Raw genomic sequence first — 17,487 nt, forward strand, 5'->3', positions numbered from 1 at the left:
AAACAGATCATCCGCAGATCTTCGAGTATTCTTATTTCCCCATTATTTGAATCCAATTTCTTTTTAGAGAAATTTTACCAGTTTTGGTTGAGGAACTGAATTTGTGCATCAGTTTTGTGTCAGTTTCGCACGTTTCTCCCGTTTTGTTTTCCAAAAATTTAGTATAAATGTATAAATGAATGTTTATATAGACTGAATATTATTAACACGAAGATAAATCGAAAACAAAATAAAACCGAAATTACACATAAAAGAACGCGGTTAAAGTTCAACCTTTTCGGAAATGTATAAATATAAATCAAAAGAAATACCTTCATATTAGCCACAACATAAAACAGTAAACACATATCAACAATTAGACAAGATCATTATTAAAATAAAGATATTTAAATAGATCAAAACCGAAAGTTTCAAATAAAACAAATCAAGTTGACCTCATCAAGAACCACACATAAGAACAAAGTATGAAATTAAAACTTGCATAAAAAGATATGTATAAATGTTAAACAATCATTATAAAGTACGTATATGCAGAATATATTTAGCAGAGAAAAAGAATTAAAACATTATATTTTGTAGATTTTTAGTAAATTAGAAGTGAACGATTACGAAACCCGATGTCACACACATGCATATGTCTACAAAATATTTATCCCAAATATATACATCGCCCATACCCCTTCAAAGTAGCTCAGCTCTCTGTAACCAAGTTGAGAATTAGTGTTGAAATTGTTGATTGAACAAATGAGGAAATGGAAAAGCTTTAAGAAACCCAAATGGATGGAACTTTTATACACCGACATAAAAGTTGAAGAAAATTGCTCGAATGAGTTCTTAGCACGGAGTTGGCTCAACAGAAAGAATATAGATGGCTCAACAGAATTCAGTATTAGCAAAGGCAAATTAATGCGAGTATACAATGGAAATCAAAATGTTATTAACAAAGCACACCAAAAGTAAAACCTTAAAAAACTGCATGTGTTGATGAAGAAATAAAATTTCAATGTTGAGAAATTTGAACAAATAAAAAAAAACAAGCAAATTGTTTACTTCAAAAGTATTTCTGCGCATTTAAGCAAAATCGTAAAACAATGCTTCATCATTTCAAACTATAATGAGTCGAAGTTTTGCTAAGCAATTAAAAACAAAGTAACGAAACCAGATTTCAATAAACAACAAACAAAACCAAGCTAAGAAAAGAAAATACGAAATAATAAATTGTTAGAAAAACCATGAAAGTGTAAACGCTAATGGATGTCATGCATTTTAAAAGCATAGCAAAAGCTAAACTATTATATTACCAAGAAAAAAGACAACACAAAATTCATTAACTTACGTACGCAAGTATGTTTGTATGTGCGTACATGCATAATATAATATATTATTAAAATTATTATGTATTTCAAGCAAAGAATTGTGAATTAGTAATAAACAAAAACAAAATGTCAAGCAAATGGTAAATAAAAAATGTACAATACAAAAATGATCATCGTTTAGTGGTTTAACCTAAAGTTTTGTCCTTTTTTTTTAAGAGAGATTTGTCACAAAAAAACTTTTTGTCTAAAAATTTGATCTTACCTAGTTTCAATTTATGTCCCCGCATAATAAATCACAGTTTTTTACATTACTTTATATATGTTAATTTATTTATATTTTTTATTTCACAATTCAATGCGATTTTTAAATCCTTATACAAAATCTATTTTTTCTTTTCCATCTTTTTATACCATTGTAATTGATTTATTTTTTAGTCATAGATACATTTATTATTAATTTATTTTATCATTAAATAATTAGTAACATAATTTGGTTTTCTGCGACTTAAATATTAATCAAATACATTCAGGTATACAAAACTGAAGTATATTGAAACAGTTACGCCTCGAGTTTACAAATAAGAATCGGTTTCATTTAAATTACAATAATCGAATCACTTTGTCTCTTTTTTTTGTGTAATTTAACAAATTAAGCAAAAAATATCATCAAGCTAAAGTGTAGTGTCGAGGATGGGGAGTTTAACCTGATATCACGTATATTTGGGGTAAGTGCGGGTATTGGCAAAACGATGGACAGTTGTGGGATGGCTGCTCAGTTAAAAAAAACAACGCATCAAGTGCTTAATAATAAGGAAGTTTAAATTGTGAACAGAACGCATTGAAAACTATAATGTCTGAAGGAATTAATTTGTAAATTTTCTGCAAAGCCACCATCTAAGAGAGCTTCAAGTAAGAGGGCGGCGAACATTTTTTACGCAAGAACTTGATTATGTACAATGGTAAGCAGGAGACCAGGGTGATGAGGGAAACCTTCCATAGAAAATCGTACGACCAAATAAATTCCCAGTCTATAAAGAACAGAGTTCAAATTATATAAAATTGTGTTAAATTATTGAGTTTAAAGCGAACTTACCGAAATACTCATGTAACACGGCCAACGAAATGAGATAGAGCGCTAAACTGAATAGTTCCGCTAGCACCATTAACCTGCAAAGATATTTAATTATAAAGTTAATAAGATAAGCAAAACAATCAATGTTTTGAAAAGGCATTTTTAAGTGGATATCGAAATAAAGTTTAAAGTAGAAAAAGTGCCCAAGACTTACCTATGCCAAGTGCGCACAGTGAGAGCCACCATTATAAGCTCTGTCATGATCAAAGCCGAGAAACTGATTGCCACAATGTGGATAAACTCGTCCACAAAGAGTATCAGAGCTCCGTACATAATGACGCCGCCTTGGTATATGCTGATCAGTACCCATATAAAGAAGGTCTTGTAACTGAGACTGCGTCCTTTTGACAGATCCTTGTAAAGCTCCGGGTAAGTGACGGCCGTCTCGGATGTGATGTCCTGGTCTAGCACCAATGAGAACACCGGGAACATGGTGTACAGTGTCGAATATCCGACCATGAGAAAGCCCTGGTACAAGGCCACCGAGCTGAGGTAGAAAACCGCCGAGAAGACCGCCTGCAAGGTGGTTATGATCAGACCGCGGTGAATGACGAACTGGGAGAGGGCCGCCGAACGTTTGTAGCTGCGCCGGCCGTGGATGAGCAGCAGCTTGGCGATGTGCGAGAACTGCGGAATGCTAAAGTCGCCGGCCAGCGAGGCCTGTCTTCCCTCGCGTCCCTCAATTCCAACACCGGCGTCCGCCTGCTGAATCATGCTGACATCGTTGCCACCATCTCCCACGGCGCAGGTTCGCTTGCCTGTGTGCTTTTGGATGAGGGCCACCACCTGGGCCTTCTGCGTGGGCGAGCAGCGGCAGCAGACAACGGCCGGCGAGGCCGTGGCCAGCTCCAGGAACTCTGGTCTGTAATACTGCAGGCAGACCTCCAGGGATTCGCCCGAAATGACCAGGGCATGCCCTTGCTTGCGCCGGAAACTGTTCAGCTCCTGGTGGGCATCCGTACGAGTCTTCACGGAGCGCAGAACGTGCAGCCCCTGATTTCGACCGATCAGCTGCGATGACTTGGCAATACAACACGCAGTCTCCAGCTTGTCGCCCGTTAGCATCCAAACGCGAACGCCTGCATTGCGGAGCAGCTCCAGCGTGGGACGCACGTTCTCCTGCAGGCGATCCTCCACGCCAGTTAGACAGAGCAGTTCCAGCTCACGCTCAAGGGATTCCGTGACTGCCGCCACCTTGGCGACGCGATCGGTAATGCTAAGCCGAGCCGCATTGTAGCGCGTCTCAAAGTCGGAATACTGTTCCTCGGTGAGCACCTTCTTGGCCACCACAAGCGTGCGAAGGCCTTCCCGCGCCATATTGCCCGACTCCTCGCTCAGCCAGTCGTTGTACTGCACGATGCTGGACATAACCACATCGGCACCCTTCAGGTAAAACGTTATCTGGCCCGATTTGCTCTCGCGTACTATAATACCCATGCGCTTGCTCTCACTGGTGAAGGGAAATAGCTGCAGAATCTGGTAATGCAGCAGAATGTCATCTGCATAGGACAGAAAATTGTTTATTACTTGCAGTTAAGGAGTATTATGTAGGGTAACTTACTGTCCTCGCTGGGGGTCTTCACCTGCAACGTCATCGTATTGAGATCTCTGGCAATCAGGGTCAGGCCCACCTGCTCGGTCCATTTGACCAGAGCTATCTCATCTGGAGATGCAGCCTGATACTGATGCTCCGTGTCTGTGCTGCCAGGTGCCTCGATGTTTATCACAGATTTGGTGGGCGAGTTATTACCTCCGGTGACGGTCGACGCCGTGGACACGGATCGGTTGTCCTCGTCATCGCTCACCGGCGTAACATTGTGGCACAGGGCCAGTGCCCGCACCGCCTCCCATTCCCGCCATCCCTCCGGTCGACGCATCCTGTTGCCTGCGAACATAATCGGTTTGTTCGATTCCCCGCCGCTGCTCGAGCTGGACACGCTGCCCTGTTGCTGTTGGAGTATGTTGCCCGACAACTTCTGTATCATCTGTCCAATGTGATGGAAGGTGTCCGCATCGTGCGATACAATGCCTAAGTGGATCTTCTTAAAGACCATCTCATTCTGGGTAAGAGTGCCCGTCTTGTCCGTCAGCACGTACGAGATCCGGCCCAGTTCCTCTGGTATGGTCGTGGATCTCACAACAGTTCCCTGGATATTGGAGTCGTTCTGCATTTGCCACGAGTAGAAGGCCTTTCCCATGTCCAAATTCACGCGCAGACTGATTGGAATGATGTAGGAGAAGAGTAGCACGAAACGGAACATGTATCGGTACCAGGGACCACCGAATCCCTTCAGCATCATCATGACTAGCGAGAGGCCCAGCACGGCACAGAACAGAACCTGATGGAGATAATAAGACATAAGATTATAGTTTCAATTAAAGAAAATGTGTAGTTACTGATGACCACTGCTAACATATGGGTTATATTATTTACAGTGGATCATAGCATTCGTTCAATGAACCAGATTTGCATGCACATCTTCATTATTTTCAAGATTACTAGCTTATCTAACCACTTGTCTGATTAAATGGATAGCTACCTTGGTCAATCCGTTGATCTCCATGTCCAGCAGGCCCACCTTGGACCTCGGCTGTGAATTGTTCATCACACTGCGCGTTTCGCAGCCCGTGTAGATGACGATTCCGGTGGCTGTGCCGGCGGCTACCACGGTGTTGGCCCACAATGTGTTCTCCACACTGAGGCCGGTGTCCTCGCTGCCGTCCGCCATGCAGAAGGTGGCAATAAAGCTGTGTATATCGTTCTGTGGCTTCTCCACGTAGAAGCTGGCATCGATGCTGTGCAGCTCCGAGTCGCGACTGAGCTTCTGGGTGTAGGGAACGGCCAGACGGGGCTTCCAGTCCGTCTCGCCGTCCAGTTGATCTGTGCGCACAAAGACCGAACCGCTGCGATCGCTGGTGCGCAGCAGGATCAGATCCGAGGGCACACGCTCGTTCTTCTCCACAATTATAACGTCACCGACCTTCAGCTTGGAGCTGGGCACCATCTCGTAGCCACTGCCGTTGGTGGCCGACAGCCGCTTGTACTTCTGTGAGTTGACCTCGTGATCCCGCTGATGGCGGCGCAGATCGTCGACTGCCTCCCGGCAAATGGTGACCATCAGGACGAAGCCGAGCGGACCCCAGTAGGTGTATGGGTAGCCGATCCGGATGTCCGGAATGAACTGCGACAGCGCCATCAGCAGGAAGTACAGGTTAAGGAAGAAGCGAAACTGCTCGAACAGCACCAGCGGCAGGAAGGTGATGAAGTTGTACTTCTGGTTCCGGATCTCGTTCGGCGGGAACTTCTCCGTGTTGACCCGGCCCAGGTTGACGGTGCGGGCCCTCAGTTCGCGTGGCCGGAACCATTTGCGCCAGCAGCTGTAAAGACAGACGAGGATCAGTATCGCGCTGGTCTCGGTCAGAGTGTGAGCCAGGAACATCCTTCCGGCCGATCTCTCCAGTCGCCCATAAAACCGTCTTATGGTTGCAATATAAAATCATAAAACGGGCGGGGGACGAGCTTAAAGTTTATTTGAGCGATGTCATCAAACAAACGTAGTTGCTTATTGTTTCACATTAAATTTTTGTAAAATTTCAAAACATTACAACAAAAGGTGTCAAAAATGTTGAAATTACAAAGTCTGCCAAAGTCTTAAAGAAGTTTTACTTTAACAGTACGGGTTTCTAAGCCCTAACCGATAGTATGGTCTGGTAAATCAAGTTCGTAAGTAAAATTCATGCTTGAATTAACACATAAAAATAGAACACAAACTTAAAATTCTTTGACTTAAAAATTTAATGAAATGATTAAAATTGATTCATCAAATTAATTATTCTAAAATAAGCCGAAATTTCCAGTTTTCGCTGGATCTACAAAATATACTGCAATGAGTAGTGGCTAATAAATATAGAAAAAAATATTGATTTCCATATTTAAACAAAATCCCACGAACCACAAACCTTTTACGGCACTTTCAATTGTTGTTAAACCTATAATATTCATATTCTGATGTGAAAACCCTATTTGGCAGCAAGTGGTTCGTTAAGCGAATTAAAATTTCAATCACAAAGTCTGAGGCCATAAAAAGAGGAGGCGACCTTGAGTGGAAAATCAATAATAAAAACTCGAAAAATAAACAAAAGTGAAAATCCCAGACGACAATAACATCAAGGGAATGTGTATGCATCTGTGTGGGAGTGTGTGTGGGTGTAAGTTTGAGTGGGAGAGAGTGTGCGAGTGGAAGGTGACAAGCCTGGCTTTCCGTGTGTTAGAGCGAGAGCCCCCCAACACAACCGATTAACTGTAATTGCTTGGCACTGCAAAAAGTTGATAAGAAAACAAGAGAAAATGCCCCATAAAAGTGGGACAATTCTGATGATTCATACCTAAAAAGATACCAGCGGTTTCGCTGGCGATTCAGCAGCGGAATATTCTCTCGCGTCATGGGCGTTGCAGCCGAGTTTTGGGAGGCAGCATCATCCATTTTGGCTAGCCGAGATTTGCGATTCTTTTAGCTTTGCTAATTTACTTTTGTAGTCTATTGCTAGTGCAGCCTGTGCGGCCTTTGTTCTCTGCTTGTGCAGCGTCAATTTCGATTCGCTGTTTTCTGTCTGTGGTTCTCACATAATCACAAACGCGGCTCATGGCACACGCATTCACTCGCACGCCGAAATCAAAATTAATCAGGTGAAATTCTTATGCACAAAACAAATGCGAATGTGAAAATTCCGAATGAAAACTGCGTCGTCTACGCGTTTAACAACCCTGTTTTGGACCCCCAAGAGAAATCAATAAGCGGGAAAGAGACAACCATATGTGTACGTTTAGCCAGAGCTGCCACTAGGTTATTCTCCTTGTATCTGGCAAGGCTCCGGATGGCGCGTAATTTAAATGACCCATCAGGCGGATGTTCAAATGTATGGCCCCTTTATTGCTCAGTGAGCAATCGCAATCTTCTCGTCGCTTTCGTTAGCACTCAGATGTTAATTAAATAAGCTCTTGCCGGGCGACTGCGTTTCAGCTGCTTAGATCAGCGCTACGCTGCTCCTCCTATTTGTTTGCAAACAGCAAACTCGTTTTTCTCCAGCTTTTTATTACGGCCATTCTACTTGGTCGCTTGCGCTAGGCGTGTGCGAATAGAGCGCGCTTCAAAGTTTTGTCAATATAGCACACACATTCATTGGCGAGACGGTTTCGTGCCATGATCTCATAAGAAAAAGTTGCCAAAAAGTGCTCAAGCGAAAGTTCAACGACTTGTCTACAGAGGCAAAGACAAAACAAAAAGGGCCAGCAGAATAAGCTCACCTGAGTGACTCACGTTGCACTTCAAAGTCAGCGATTGTACCGTCAAAGCCTTCAGGTTTCTCCATAATCCCAAAGTGTGTCAAGCTAGTTAAATACGCCTAGATGCGTTTTAATGTATTTTTCCCTTTCGCAAATCGCGCTTATCGGTCGAAATGTGATTCAGCCGAGGCTTCCTGCATTCTGTTTGAGTTGAAATGCAGTCGCCATAACAAACAATTGCCGCAATTCGTTTCGTTCTGAGCAATTAACTGGAAATTTCAAAACGACTTGTAGACCTCAGCAGATTCGATTGCATAGCACTGCACTAGCAAATAACGCTTTCCGCCTTTCCCATTAAAAACAGCCTTTGAACAGCTGTCACTATTGAGATCTGTGAAAGTGTGCACTTTTACTGCATAATACATTTTGAAATTTTATAAACATTTTTGGTTTATTGAACGATCATAAAGACCTTCTCCCAATTATGATTGTTTTTTGAAAACACTTTGCCAAATATTTTATATAATTTCAAAACAAATTAAATAAACCCATCGATTACAGTCGAAAATATTAACACAGATTTAAGTGATTAATTTCAGGTAACTAAATATTAATCCATTTTACTGAAAGTAATACTCCTTCTAAAGCCAGGTAAATGAAAAATGCTTTTACAATCTTATTTCTCCATGGTTTATTACCAAGCAAAAATCAATCATTTCCATTTGACCTAGAATATAACAATAATAAACCATTCCGCAAATGGTTCTTCGATATAGATCTGATTTGGGAAAGATAGATAGGTGACTGATTGCATAAATATTGTTTAGAAAGAAACCCCAATATGTGTACACTAATTCTTCGATTAGTTTCATGACCTATAATATTTTATCTATTGACACAAAAATTGTGCGTCACTGAATTCGATAACAGAAGCAAGATTCTTAGTCATGTGCTATTTTACTATAACGCGGGCCTAATTTTATCAGCTTATTTACCTTAAATATACTGGCTTTAGTGAAGTAAAGCCAATTTATTCCCCGCGTTAAAAAATGTGTTAGTCGTTAGACGGAAATACAGTTTACCGCACATAAAGAGCAACGAAGACGCCTGAAACGGCAAAGAGAAAATTGTTTCTCACAAAAAATAGTTGTTTCCAATGAGCGATTGTAAAACTGAGCACATGATTTGTTTAATTTATGCATCACCTAATGGCGGTAACTCACTAAACCTCCTCCAAACTCACTCAAGCTATTTCTTTTAACGGCTGTGTGTCACACTTCAAATAAACTAGTTTAGAGCTTTATGCCAAAGATATGCGTTAAGTAATTTGTTTTTGAAGTTTATAACTAGAAGTTGGTTGTTTGAGGCATACTAATTGTTTCCCCTTGAAGTTTATTAGATATATTTACGTCATTAATTGCGCTGTACAAAATTATCAAGTTTCTAAATCTCTGTCCAATACTCGGCATTGACATATCGGGCACAGAAAAACTTAAATATTATCATCCCCTCGGGAAACAAAAATATCTTGTTTCATTAATTGTAATATTACATTCGAAAGCTTAAAAAAGGAGAATTGCTTGTAAGAAAAAAATGTATAAAATATTTTAAACCTGAATACAATGAGAAGCGTCACAGATAAATGATTAAGTTTAGTCGAGTTTTGTATAGAAAATAACAGAACAGTATTTTTATTTTATGCACATATGTTTGTTGCGGATAAAGACAAATATGGTTGCTTAGGGAGTGGACACACGTGTACAACATATACCCTTTCATGGGTAACCGGAATGGAAAGAGGTGAGCCATGAAAAGTGTGACTTGCGCTGCCTTCAGGCTTTTGGTTATTAACCCACATTGCCGGTGGGTGGAAAACAATGCCAGGCCAACTTGCGGGCGGCAATCGCTGTCGCATTTTACCGCTCAGCTCACTTCGCCACTTTTTTCTTTTTCCCAACCATTTGCATTTAGTCGCAACAGCAGCAACTAGATAAACAGCTAACGGCGAATAGAAAATAATAACACTAGGCGTTACCATTGACAGTTTGTGGCGTTTCAGGGATGGGCCAAGGGGGCGGATGGGTGGCGGTCTAATTTGCATGCGGTAAAGTGGAAAAAAAGCTTGGGAAATGTCTGTTGTCAATGGCCAATGGCTATATTTAATGAAATTTCAATCAGATCAATGATGATTGATTCAGACCGCTCAAAACTGAAATATTTAATTGAACTTTGAAGCAGTGAATTTATGAATTTGAGTTTAATGGTGTCACTTTTTAAAATATAAAAAAAAATATATTTGTATGTCCAAAAAACAAACAGTTATTTTAATTATAAACTACATAAAGGAAAGCAATAAACTAAATATTTTTTTACTATAATTGACACTAAAACTGGAACGTTATCAGTAGCTCTCCACTTAGGTAGAGTAATGGAAAAAACATCGTTTTGAGGGGAAATAGGGAAGTATAAACGCCGAGTTGGTTCCAAGCCACTGGCCACTGTGGCAGCAACAATCACACCAACGAACTGTGCCGCATGGCGCCTCACTTTGCAATTCTAATCGGCCTGTCGAAATCTTTGAGCCTCATATAACCGAAACGGCAATCGGAGTTGAGCGCCGAAAACGAAACGAAAAACCAGAGAAAAGTTTCAAACTGGCGAAAGGCAAGGCTCTTGATGAAGAAAACCTTCAGAAAACCCAAGCCGGGTGTCGAATAATTGAAGAGAGCTTGAATCTGTAAAGACCTCAAGTTATGTTCGTGGTCAGAGGGCGATAAGTGGTCTGTGAAGTATAAAATACACACTTTTAAATAAAAAGATGACATTGGGGCATCGGATTAGGAAACAAATTTTATTTAATGTTGAAAATAAACAGCACACAACACATATAATAATTAACAGGCGTAGTATGTGTTCAATATACCGCTTTTTAAGTAGAGTATTTTACCTACGACATTTAAGACTCTATAGCTTATATTATTTGTGAGTTCATTTCCATACACCAATATTAACTTAGACAGTAGATTTGTTACATGACCAATAAGATAACAACATTTACTTTTCCCACAATAAAGTCAGAATAAGATTTCCGTATACACAAGACTATTTCGTCTTTTTCAAAAGCTTTGCTTTGTCACAGTTTTTTTTTTTGCTCAATTGCAAATTCTCTTGAAACCTTTTTATGCTTAACGATTTTGTAAACACTTATAAAATTTTTCTATTTAAAAGAAAGTGCTGAACTCAGCGAAATGTAATTTTTGAGTTTAAGCTTTATATCAACAGGCCGATCTAATGACGCATTGCGGAGTTTGTGGCTTCGTTTGTTTTTGGTAGACAATCGACACTCGATTCTGATAAGCCACGACCAAAATAGCAGAGAAACTTTCAGTTTTCGACACAAAAAGCGAAGTCTGACCGAAAAAAAGCCCTAAAGCGACTTCTTCTGTGCAACTCGTTTGTATTTTTTAGAAACCTTGAAAACACAAACGTGTAGCCAAACCAGCTGAGGTACCGTCGGGAACTGGTTTTGGAATTTTTAGCATTTCTTGGTGACTTCTTGGGCCGATTTTTTTTTTGCTCGCCCACCAATCTGGTTTCAAGTAACACGGCAAACATCGATTAAAAATGCACAGGCAACGGGTGGAGTTGTGTGTTTTTGGGCAAAGTTTTGCGGCAATTAGAGTTCCACCATAACGCTCAGTGGGTGTGGGAAGAAAAATGTGGGGGGCCAACTATTGAGTTTGCTTTCTGCCTTGTCACCCGACTCGCTCGCTTGTCTTGGGCCACTATTTATAGCCGTGTTTTTGTTATTATTTTTTCCATTCGTACAAATCTTCCCCGCAGACCTGAAAGACGACTGTGGGGGTCCCGTCACGTTTATCGATTTGCAGCTCGTCGCGGAAACCGAAATGTTTTTAATTTTCTTTCTCCGATCCACTTACAGACGACGTGTGTGCTTGTTCGCATGGCTCGCATGTGCGGCCTTTCTCAAAAGTTCTCTCTGTTTCCCTCTCTAATTAGCTAAATTACAAATATATCTCGGAATCGCCGTATATGTATACAGATGCATTCATTGTGTTTGTCATGTGTGGCCCATACATCAGCACTTAACATTATAGCTAGAAACATTTTCTTGGAAATGTGTTTCGTAAAAGATCCTATTTAAAAGTAACATAAAATTGCAACACAACAAAATTTGGCTTACTCCGTCGTACAAACCTCTACCAATAATATGCGCCTCAAAAAGATTTTGCTCAGGCCAAAAAATAATAAACAAATTCCAAGTGCCAAAAGCGAAACAACAACTTGTTCGCTATAATTCTGTTGAAATTTGAATGTGATAGAATGGCTGGCAGAGGTCAATGTTTCTCTTCATTTCTTTGGCAAATATTTAATATTACAAATTTATTTATAGAATTATTATGAAAACTATTTGTAAGTTTGTACAGCTGGGTTTAAAATTAAAGTATTACAAAAATGCTTTAAAAAACTAAACGAATTTCTTGTAAAGTAATCTCAAATATTTATGTATATGTGGAGCACTTAGAAAATTTAAAATGTAATTTTTATGCAATCAGAAGTTATTAAATTTTTAAAACCAATTCTAAATGTTTAGAAATGAGAAATTGTAAAGTAGTTTGTCAAATGCCGATTAATTATTATTACTTTTTAAGAAGTTTATAAATCGAATCTTTAATTCTCAAACCTACTTTTGTCCGTTAATCGATTGGCATTATTTTTAGAACTGAACATTATTTTTTCTCACTACTATTATTTGTTGGTTTTTTAAAGACAGAGCCAGTAGGTCAGGAAAAGAATAGGTTAAATAAAATATGGTTTATTTTATACCTACAACTTTTGCTTCTTTTCTCTATGTATGACTACATTTTTAGCAATATTTTGCTGGCTAGTGAACAGCTGTTGTTTTGTTATTTACTTTCCCACAACTCCCGCACTGCCACTGTTGCAGCAGTGAAATGGAAATGTTGCGCATACGCAGCGTTGGCGGAGGGTAACGGATCGCTCCGAAAGTGGACTCACCTGCAGAGGCACAACTTGCAGACGTTGCCAATGCTGCGGCTCTTGCTCTTCCGCCGATTGTGCTGGTAGAAGACCGTGGAGGAGCCGTTTTCCGGATCGACGACTGTGCTGTGCGTCCCGCCATTGCCGAGATCCCCAGAAGCGGCGGCAGCTGCCGCAGCAGCTGCACTTTCTGCAGTGGTTACTCCATTACTGCCACCGCAGCCACTACCACCGACCGCTCCCGTCCCGGCCCCCGCGACGCCCGCTGACGTGTGCGTTAATTGCGCCAGTTTCGAAATGCTGCTATAGCTGCCGTTTGAGTTTTTGGCGCGCTCGCGACTCCGCTCATTTCTATAACGTATCTGGCCGGCGGCAGAGCCAAAAGTGTTGCCTCCGAAGAGATTGCCCAGAAAGCTGCCAGCGCCGATGCCGGCGTCGGCGTCGACGCCGCTGTAGCCCGTCGAGCTTTTGCGCCGCCTGCCCCTGTGACTGCTGTTGTTTTTGTTACCGCTGGGGACATCGCGGCGTATGAGCAATTCCGTCTCAGAGTCCGTTTCGCTCTCTTCGTCGAAATCGCGTAGCGGCACATTGCTCTCAGCCATTTCTCGGAGCAAAGAGAGTGCAAGCGTAGTTAGCTTAAGTTTAAGTCAGGTTAAGAGAGCGTTTAAGAGAGCGGATAGCTTAAGTCAAACTAAGAGAGCGTAGGCAGGTGTTGACTTCTGGCGCCTCAATTGAACTTATTTCACACTTAATTAGAAATGCACTTATCTTCACACTAATATTTACTTCTTATTACCCAAATAAAAGTAAATGCTGACTACGTTTATTTAACTCTATTGCCACGTTTCCATTGAGCAATTAGGGTGTAAAAGTCACCTTATCACACCTGAGTTTTCTGTTTGAGCTGTAAACAGGTAGGGTAAACAATATAAACGCATAAATCACAGGCATTCCCCGTAGTGGAATTCCAACAGTCAGTCCCGCTTATCAGTCTAATACAGTTGCCGGCTACTCAATCGTCACCAAGTGCTTTTTATTGCTAAACGTTTTAATTGATACGAATTCGATAAATATAAGGCCAAGGCCCGGGCCAAGTACACACACACTCTCACACCTCATCTGCCACTCGAATTTTAAGCTTTTCGCGTTGTCACTCATCGAAACGATTATTGCTCTACTTCTGGCCCCGCTTTTGGCCTCTGCCTGCACATTTTTTATTTATTATTAGCCAGGATGTCGCTCGAATAACTTCCAAATCCCGGACGCAAGTTGCCAGCGAAATAATTTTGGCCAAACGATAATCAGCTGGCTTTACAGAGTACTGTTAACGGAACAAAGCGGTGTGCAACACTGGCTATGTCGTGGCTGTTTGAATTTTGAATTATAATTTAAATAGTATCTCTCTAATTCATACTTGAAGTAACACCATAAAAATAAAAAAGTTTATAACAAGACTATGTACAACGTTTGAATTATTCAACCAAAAAAATTACCTCCTATGTAATGAAGCAACAATTGCTTTCCAAACTTCTCAACACTAATTGGCGGCACATTTAAGCGTACAAATGTTGTGTAAAAAACTAATACTTTTAAAGTAGTTAATCAATACCTCTTAGAAAGAAAAGTAACTGCGCATTTTACGTATATAAAATATTAATTGTTTATTCGTAGCTTACAGTAGCAAACAAACAATAAACGGGAATTTACATAGAGATCTTAAACTACTAAAAATAATATGCCCGCAGTGGACGCGTTTTTTTTACCTTACCGTTGACTTTTATAATTTAAAAGTTTACAAATTATTTCCAACTAATACGGGACCAATCCACAATAACAGCCGCCAGAGCAGGCTGCTGATTTCTTGGATATTAGATATTTGGATAAGCTGCACTAGCTCAGCTACGCTCCGTCTGCAGCGTTATGTTGGAGTCCGAATTAGAATAATTGTGCTCCATCCGGGGCCGAAATTCGTCCTCACCGTCCGAATAGGAGCCCACCGAACGACAAATGCTGCAAGAGATTAAATAGTTAATTTAAAGTTTTTTTTTTTAGGAATTTTGCAATTTAAGAATATAACATTTTTCGTCGCCTGATACGATTTATACATAAGAAGAGATTGAGCTAATGATTCATAAATCAAGTCATTTCAATAACTATATATATATGAAATTAACAACTATATTACCGTTGGGTTGACGCATAGCCCTCGATGGCCAGGGCTTGACTCACGCCCGGAGGCAGCAGCTGCTGGAGCAACGCATCCTTGACCGCATTGGCGCTGGTCGGCAGTGGCACGTGGTTTATGTCCACCGACGAGTGCGACTGCGAGAGGTGCGGTGCAGTCAGGCCGTTGGCCAGGCGTGCTCCTCCACCACTAGCATCCACTTTATCCCCTTCCCGTTCGTCGCTCTCATCCCTCTGCGTTCGTTCGATGTAGCGAAGAGTACTAAACAGCTCCAGTAGATTGCCAAAGGTATTGCGCAGATCGCAGTGACCGGTGATGTCGAAGCACAGCTGGGAAACATTCTGACGCAGCAGATAAATGGCATACTTGGTCTGCTGCGACGGCAAAATGGAGCGCGTGTACAGGGGAAATCTGTAATGAGATTCATATGGTTTAGAGAATTCATTTATGCGGTTAATGAAATACTAGCTGGCTGCACTTACTCCCTGGTGGTGTAGGTCAACTCCTTGATATCGTCCACAATCCTTGCCCTCGATGGCTCGTATACAATTCGGTTCCTCAGCGGCCGATCCATGATGATGGCTAGCATCTGCACCAAATGGGCCACGTAGCCTAGGGCCGCACTCACCGCCAGCGGCGAGACGTTTTCCAGCAGCTGTGCGTTGGCCGCCTGGCGGGACTCGCTTGTATATTGTTCCATGTGGGGGAAGGCAATGCCGCAGATGCTGAACTGCTGTCCGCCCACGTTCTTGATGTTGTAGATCTCCTGTAGCTCCAGAACCAGTGTGGACATTCGACGCTCCACCTTTATAAGGTAGTTATTGGCAGTTGTTATTTATACTCGTTAAGCTTTTAAGTTATTTTCCTCACCTGCCGAACTATCTGTCGTCTTTGATCTCGCTGTGCAATATGTTGGGGTGCCAAGGTGCGCAGTTCCAGGCGTTCGGACTCCAGGCTATGAAGCTGAAAGTGAAGCTGGTGCTGCAGTGCCTCACGTTGTTCCCGCATCTCTTCCAGACGTTGACGCGCCCGCTCGTTGCGCTGGCGAAACGTCTCCCGTTCCGCTTGTAGCAGTCGTTTCTGGCTGCTTAGCGCTTCGATCCTTCTGGTCAGCTGCTGGGCATTGTAAAGCGTGAGGGGCGCGATCTGCTGCTGCTCGGCAAGCAGCACGCTCAGGGCGCGACCCATGGAATGGTGATGGTGGGCGGAGTGGTCCCCTGAAAGAGATGTGGTGCGGGGCTTCAGGCGCAGTTCGTTTCTGGTCACACAGTGGACACTAAGACGGGCGATTTCCCGGCCGATTTCTGTCATCTGACGTTGTTTCTGCTGCTGCAAACGCTGCAGACGTTGCAGCATGAGCAGTTTCTCCAGGTTGTTGCTGCGCCGGATCTCCTGCTGTTGGCACTTTAGCTGGGCATAACGCATGGTGCTCATCCGCAGCACGGGACTGGAACTGCGACTGACGGCCGGGGAGTTGATGCCCTCATCCTGCGGCTCCTCCCGCTCCTCATCAGCCGCATAGTTTTGATAGTGCAAATGCAGCTGCGACTGCAAACCTTGTTCGCTTATCATCGACGGCGAGGCAAACTGCTCGCCATTTAACTGGAAAACCAGACAATTTGAGCCACACTGGGCCAGGGTGAGGGGTGACAGGGGTATGAGGCCGGAGAAGTAGACGCCCCAGCTGAAGAGCAGCTCAGGTGGGCGTGGCAGCCTGCTGGGCGTTAGTTGGGACCTCCTGGAAACAGGCGAAGTGTTAGGGAGGTTAAGGTTGTAAGCCAGGCTTTGTAGATACCCGCACATCTCCTTAGTCCTGTGGTCAGTCTCAGCCGGTTGGCCATCTCTCCTCTCCGCCGAAAAATGCTTCCAGACCTTGACGCACACACACTGCGCATTGGTTTTCCGCCAGGCCTCGTCATCCGCACAGATCTCCGCCCACTTTTGCTGCTGGTGCCGCAGTGGCAGCTTTTCGCTGGTGTAGAATGCCTCGCTGGCCTTGTCCGTGTGCAGAGTGTAGTAGAGGAGCACATCCTCCGGTTCCACCTGCTCCAACGACCGTTCCTGCGGCTCGGACACAATGTTGAATCCCTGAATTCGCGCCAGGTTCCGCAGTCGAAGCTGCTGGGTGGCCAGTGGCAGCCACTTGCGGCAGCGCGGCCGCAGATTCATCTCGGTTCGCGGTGCCTGGGGGGCGTACGGATTACGCGGAGCCCGCAGCTCAGTTCATGGTACACTAACACTACGTTTGTTGAAGTTTTTCCTTAAGAACTTCTCACAAAAAAAAACTATTCGCCCGAACAGCTGTTTTCTAATGCAGAAAGTGGTGTTGGAAAATGCTAAAAACCGTCAACAGAGGTGGCAAGTCTAGAGTTGATTGAAGTGCGTGCTATTTTCTAGCTGAATTTAACTATTTTATCCTATTTTATCAATGAAACTTTTGTTTGCTTAGTTTAGTCAGCCGGTTTTGGACAGGCTGAAATTATACGTTAGGGCCTATTGGAGCTATAGGGTTGTAACGAGTTGATTGCAAACGTCTGAAGTTCTTTTA

The 17,487-nt window shown here is 42.4% G+C and overlaps 2 protein-coding genes across 4 annotated transcripts; both read right to left on the bottom strand.

The window, feature by feature from the left end:
- Positions 1 to 1,615: 1,615 nt before the first annotated feature.
- Positions 1,616 to 14,071, bottom strand: LOC128262112 (probable phospholipid-transporting ATPase IIB). 3 transcript variants are annotated; one of them, XM_052996178.1, is made up of 6 exons: positions 12,773 to 14,071; positions 4,989 to 5,826; positions 4,010 to 4,787; positions 2,603 to 3,947; positions 2,410 to 2,483; positions 1,616 to 2,344 (listed from the first exon to the last, which is right to left on the bottom strand). In XM_052996178.1, exons 1-6 carry the CDS (start codon positions 13,354 to 13,356, stop codon positions 2,211 to 2,213), a joined length of 3,753 nt encoding a protein of 1,250 aa, XP_052852138.1. In that variant the 5' UTR covers positions 13,357 to 14,071; the 3' UTR covers positions 1,616 to 2,210. The 3 variants fall into 3 exon arrangements, with proteins under 3 accessions (XP_052852138.1, XP_052852140.1, XP_052852139.1); XM_052996180.1 differs by lacking the exon at positions 12,773 to 14,071 and adding an exon at positions 7,754 to 7,927; XM_052996179.1 differs by lacking the exon at positions 12,773 to 14,071 and adding an exon at positions 6,835 to 7,232.
- A 318-nt stretch (positions 14,072 to 14,389) lies between these two features.
- LOC128262113 (UV radiation resistance-associated gene protein) lies at positions 14,390 to 17,271 on the bottom strand. Its single transcript, XM_052996182.1, has 5 exons — positions 16,735 to 17,271; positions 15,810 to 16,677; positions 15,422 to 15,744; positions 14,940 to 15,350; positions 14,390 to 14,764 (listed from the first exon to the last, which is right to left on the bottom strand). The coding sequence occupies exons 1-5, from the start codon at positions 17,106 to 17,108 to the stop codon at positions 14,650 to 14,652; spliced, it is 2,091 nt and encodes a 696-aa protein (XP_052852142.1). The 5' UTR covers positions 17,109 to 17,271; the 3' UTR covers positions 14,390 to 14,649.
- Positions 17,272 to 17,487: the final 216 nt, after the last annotated feature.

Source organism: Drosophila gunungcola, unplaced genomic scaffold (assembly GCF_025200985.1).
Source record: "Drosophila gunungcola strain Sukarami unplaced genomic scaffold, Dgunungcola_SK_2 000001F, whole genome shotgun sequence".
In the NCBI taxonomy this organism is placed as follows: Eukaryota; Metazoa; Arthropoda; class Insecta; order Diptera; family Drosophilidae; genus Drosophila; species Drosophila gunungcola.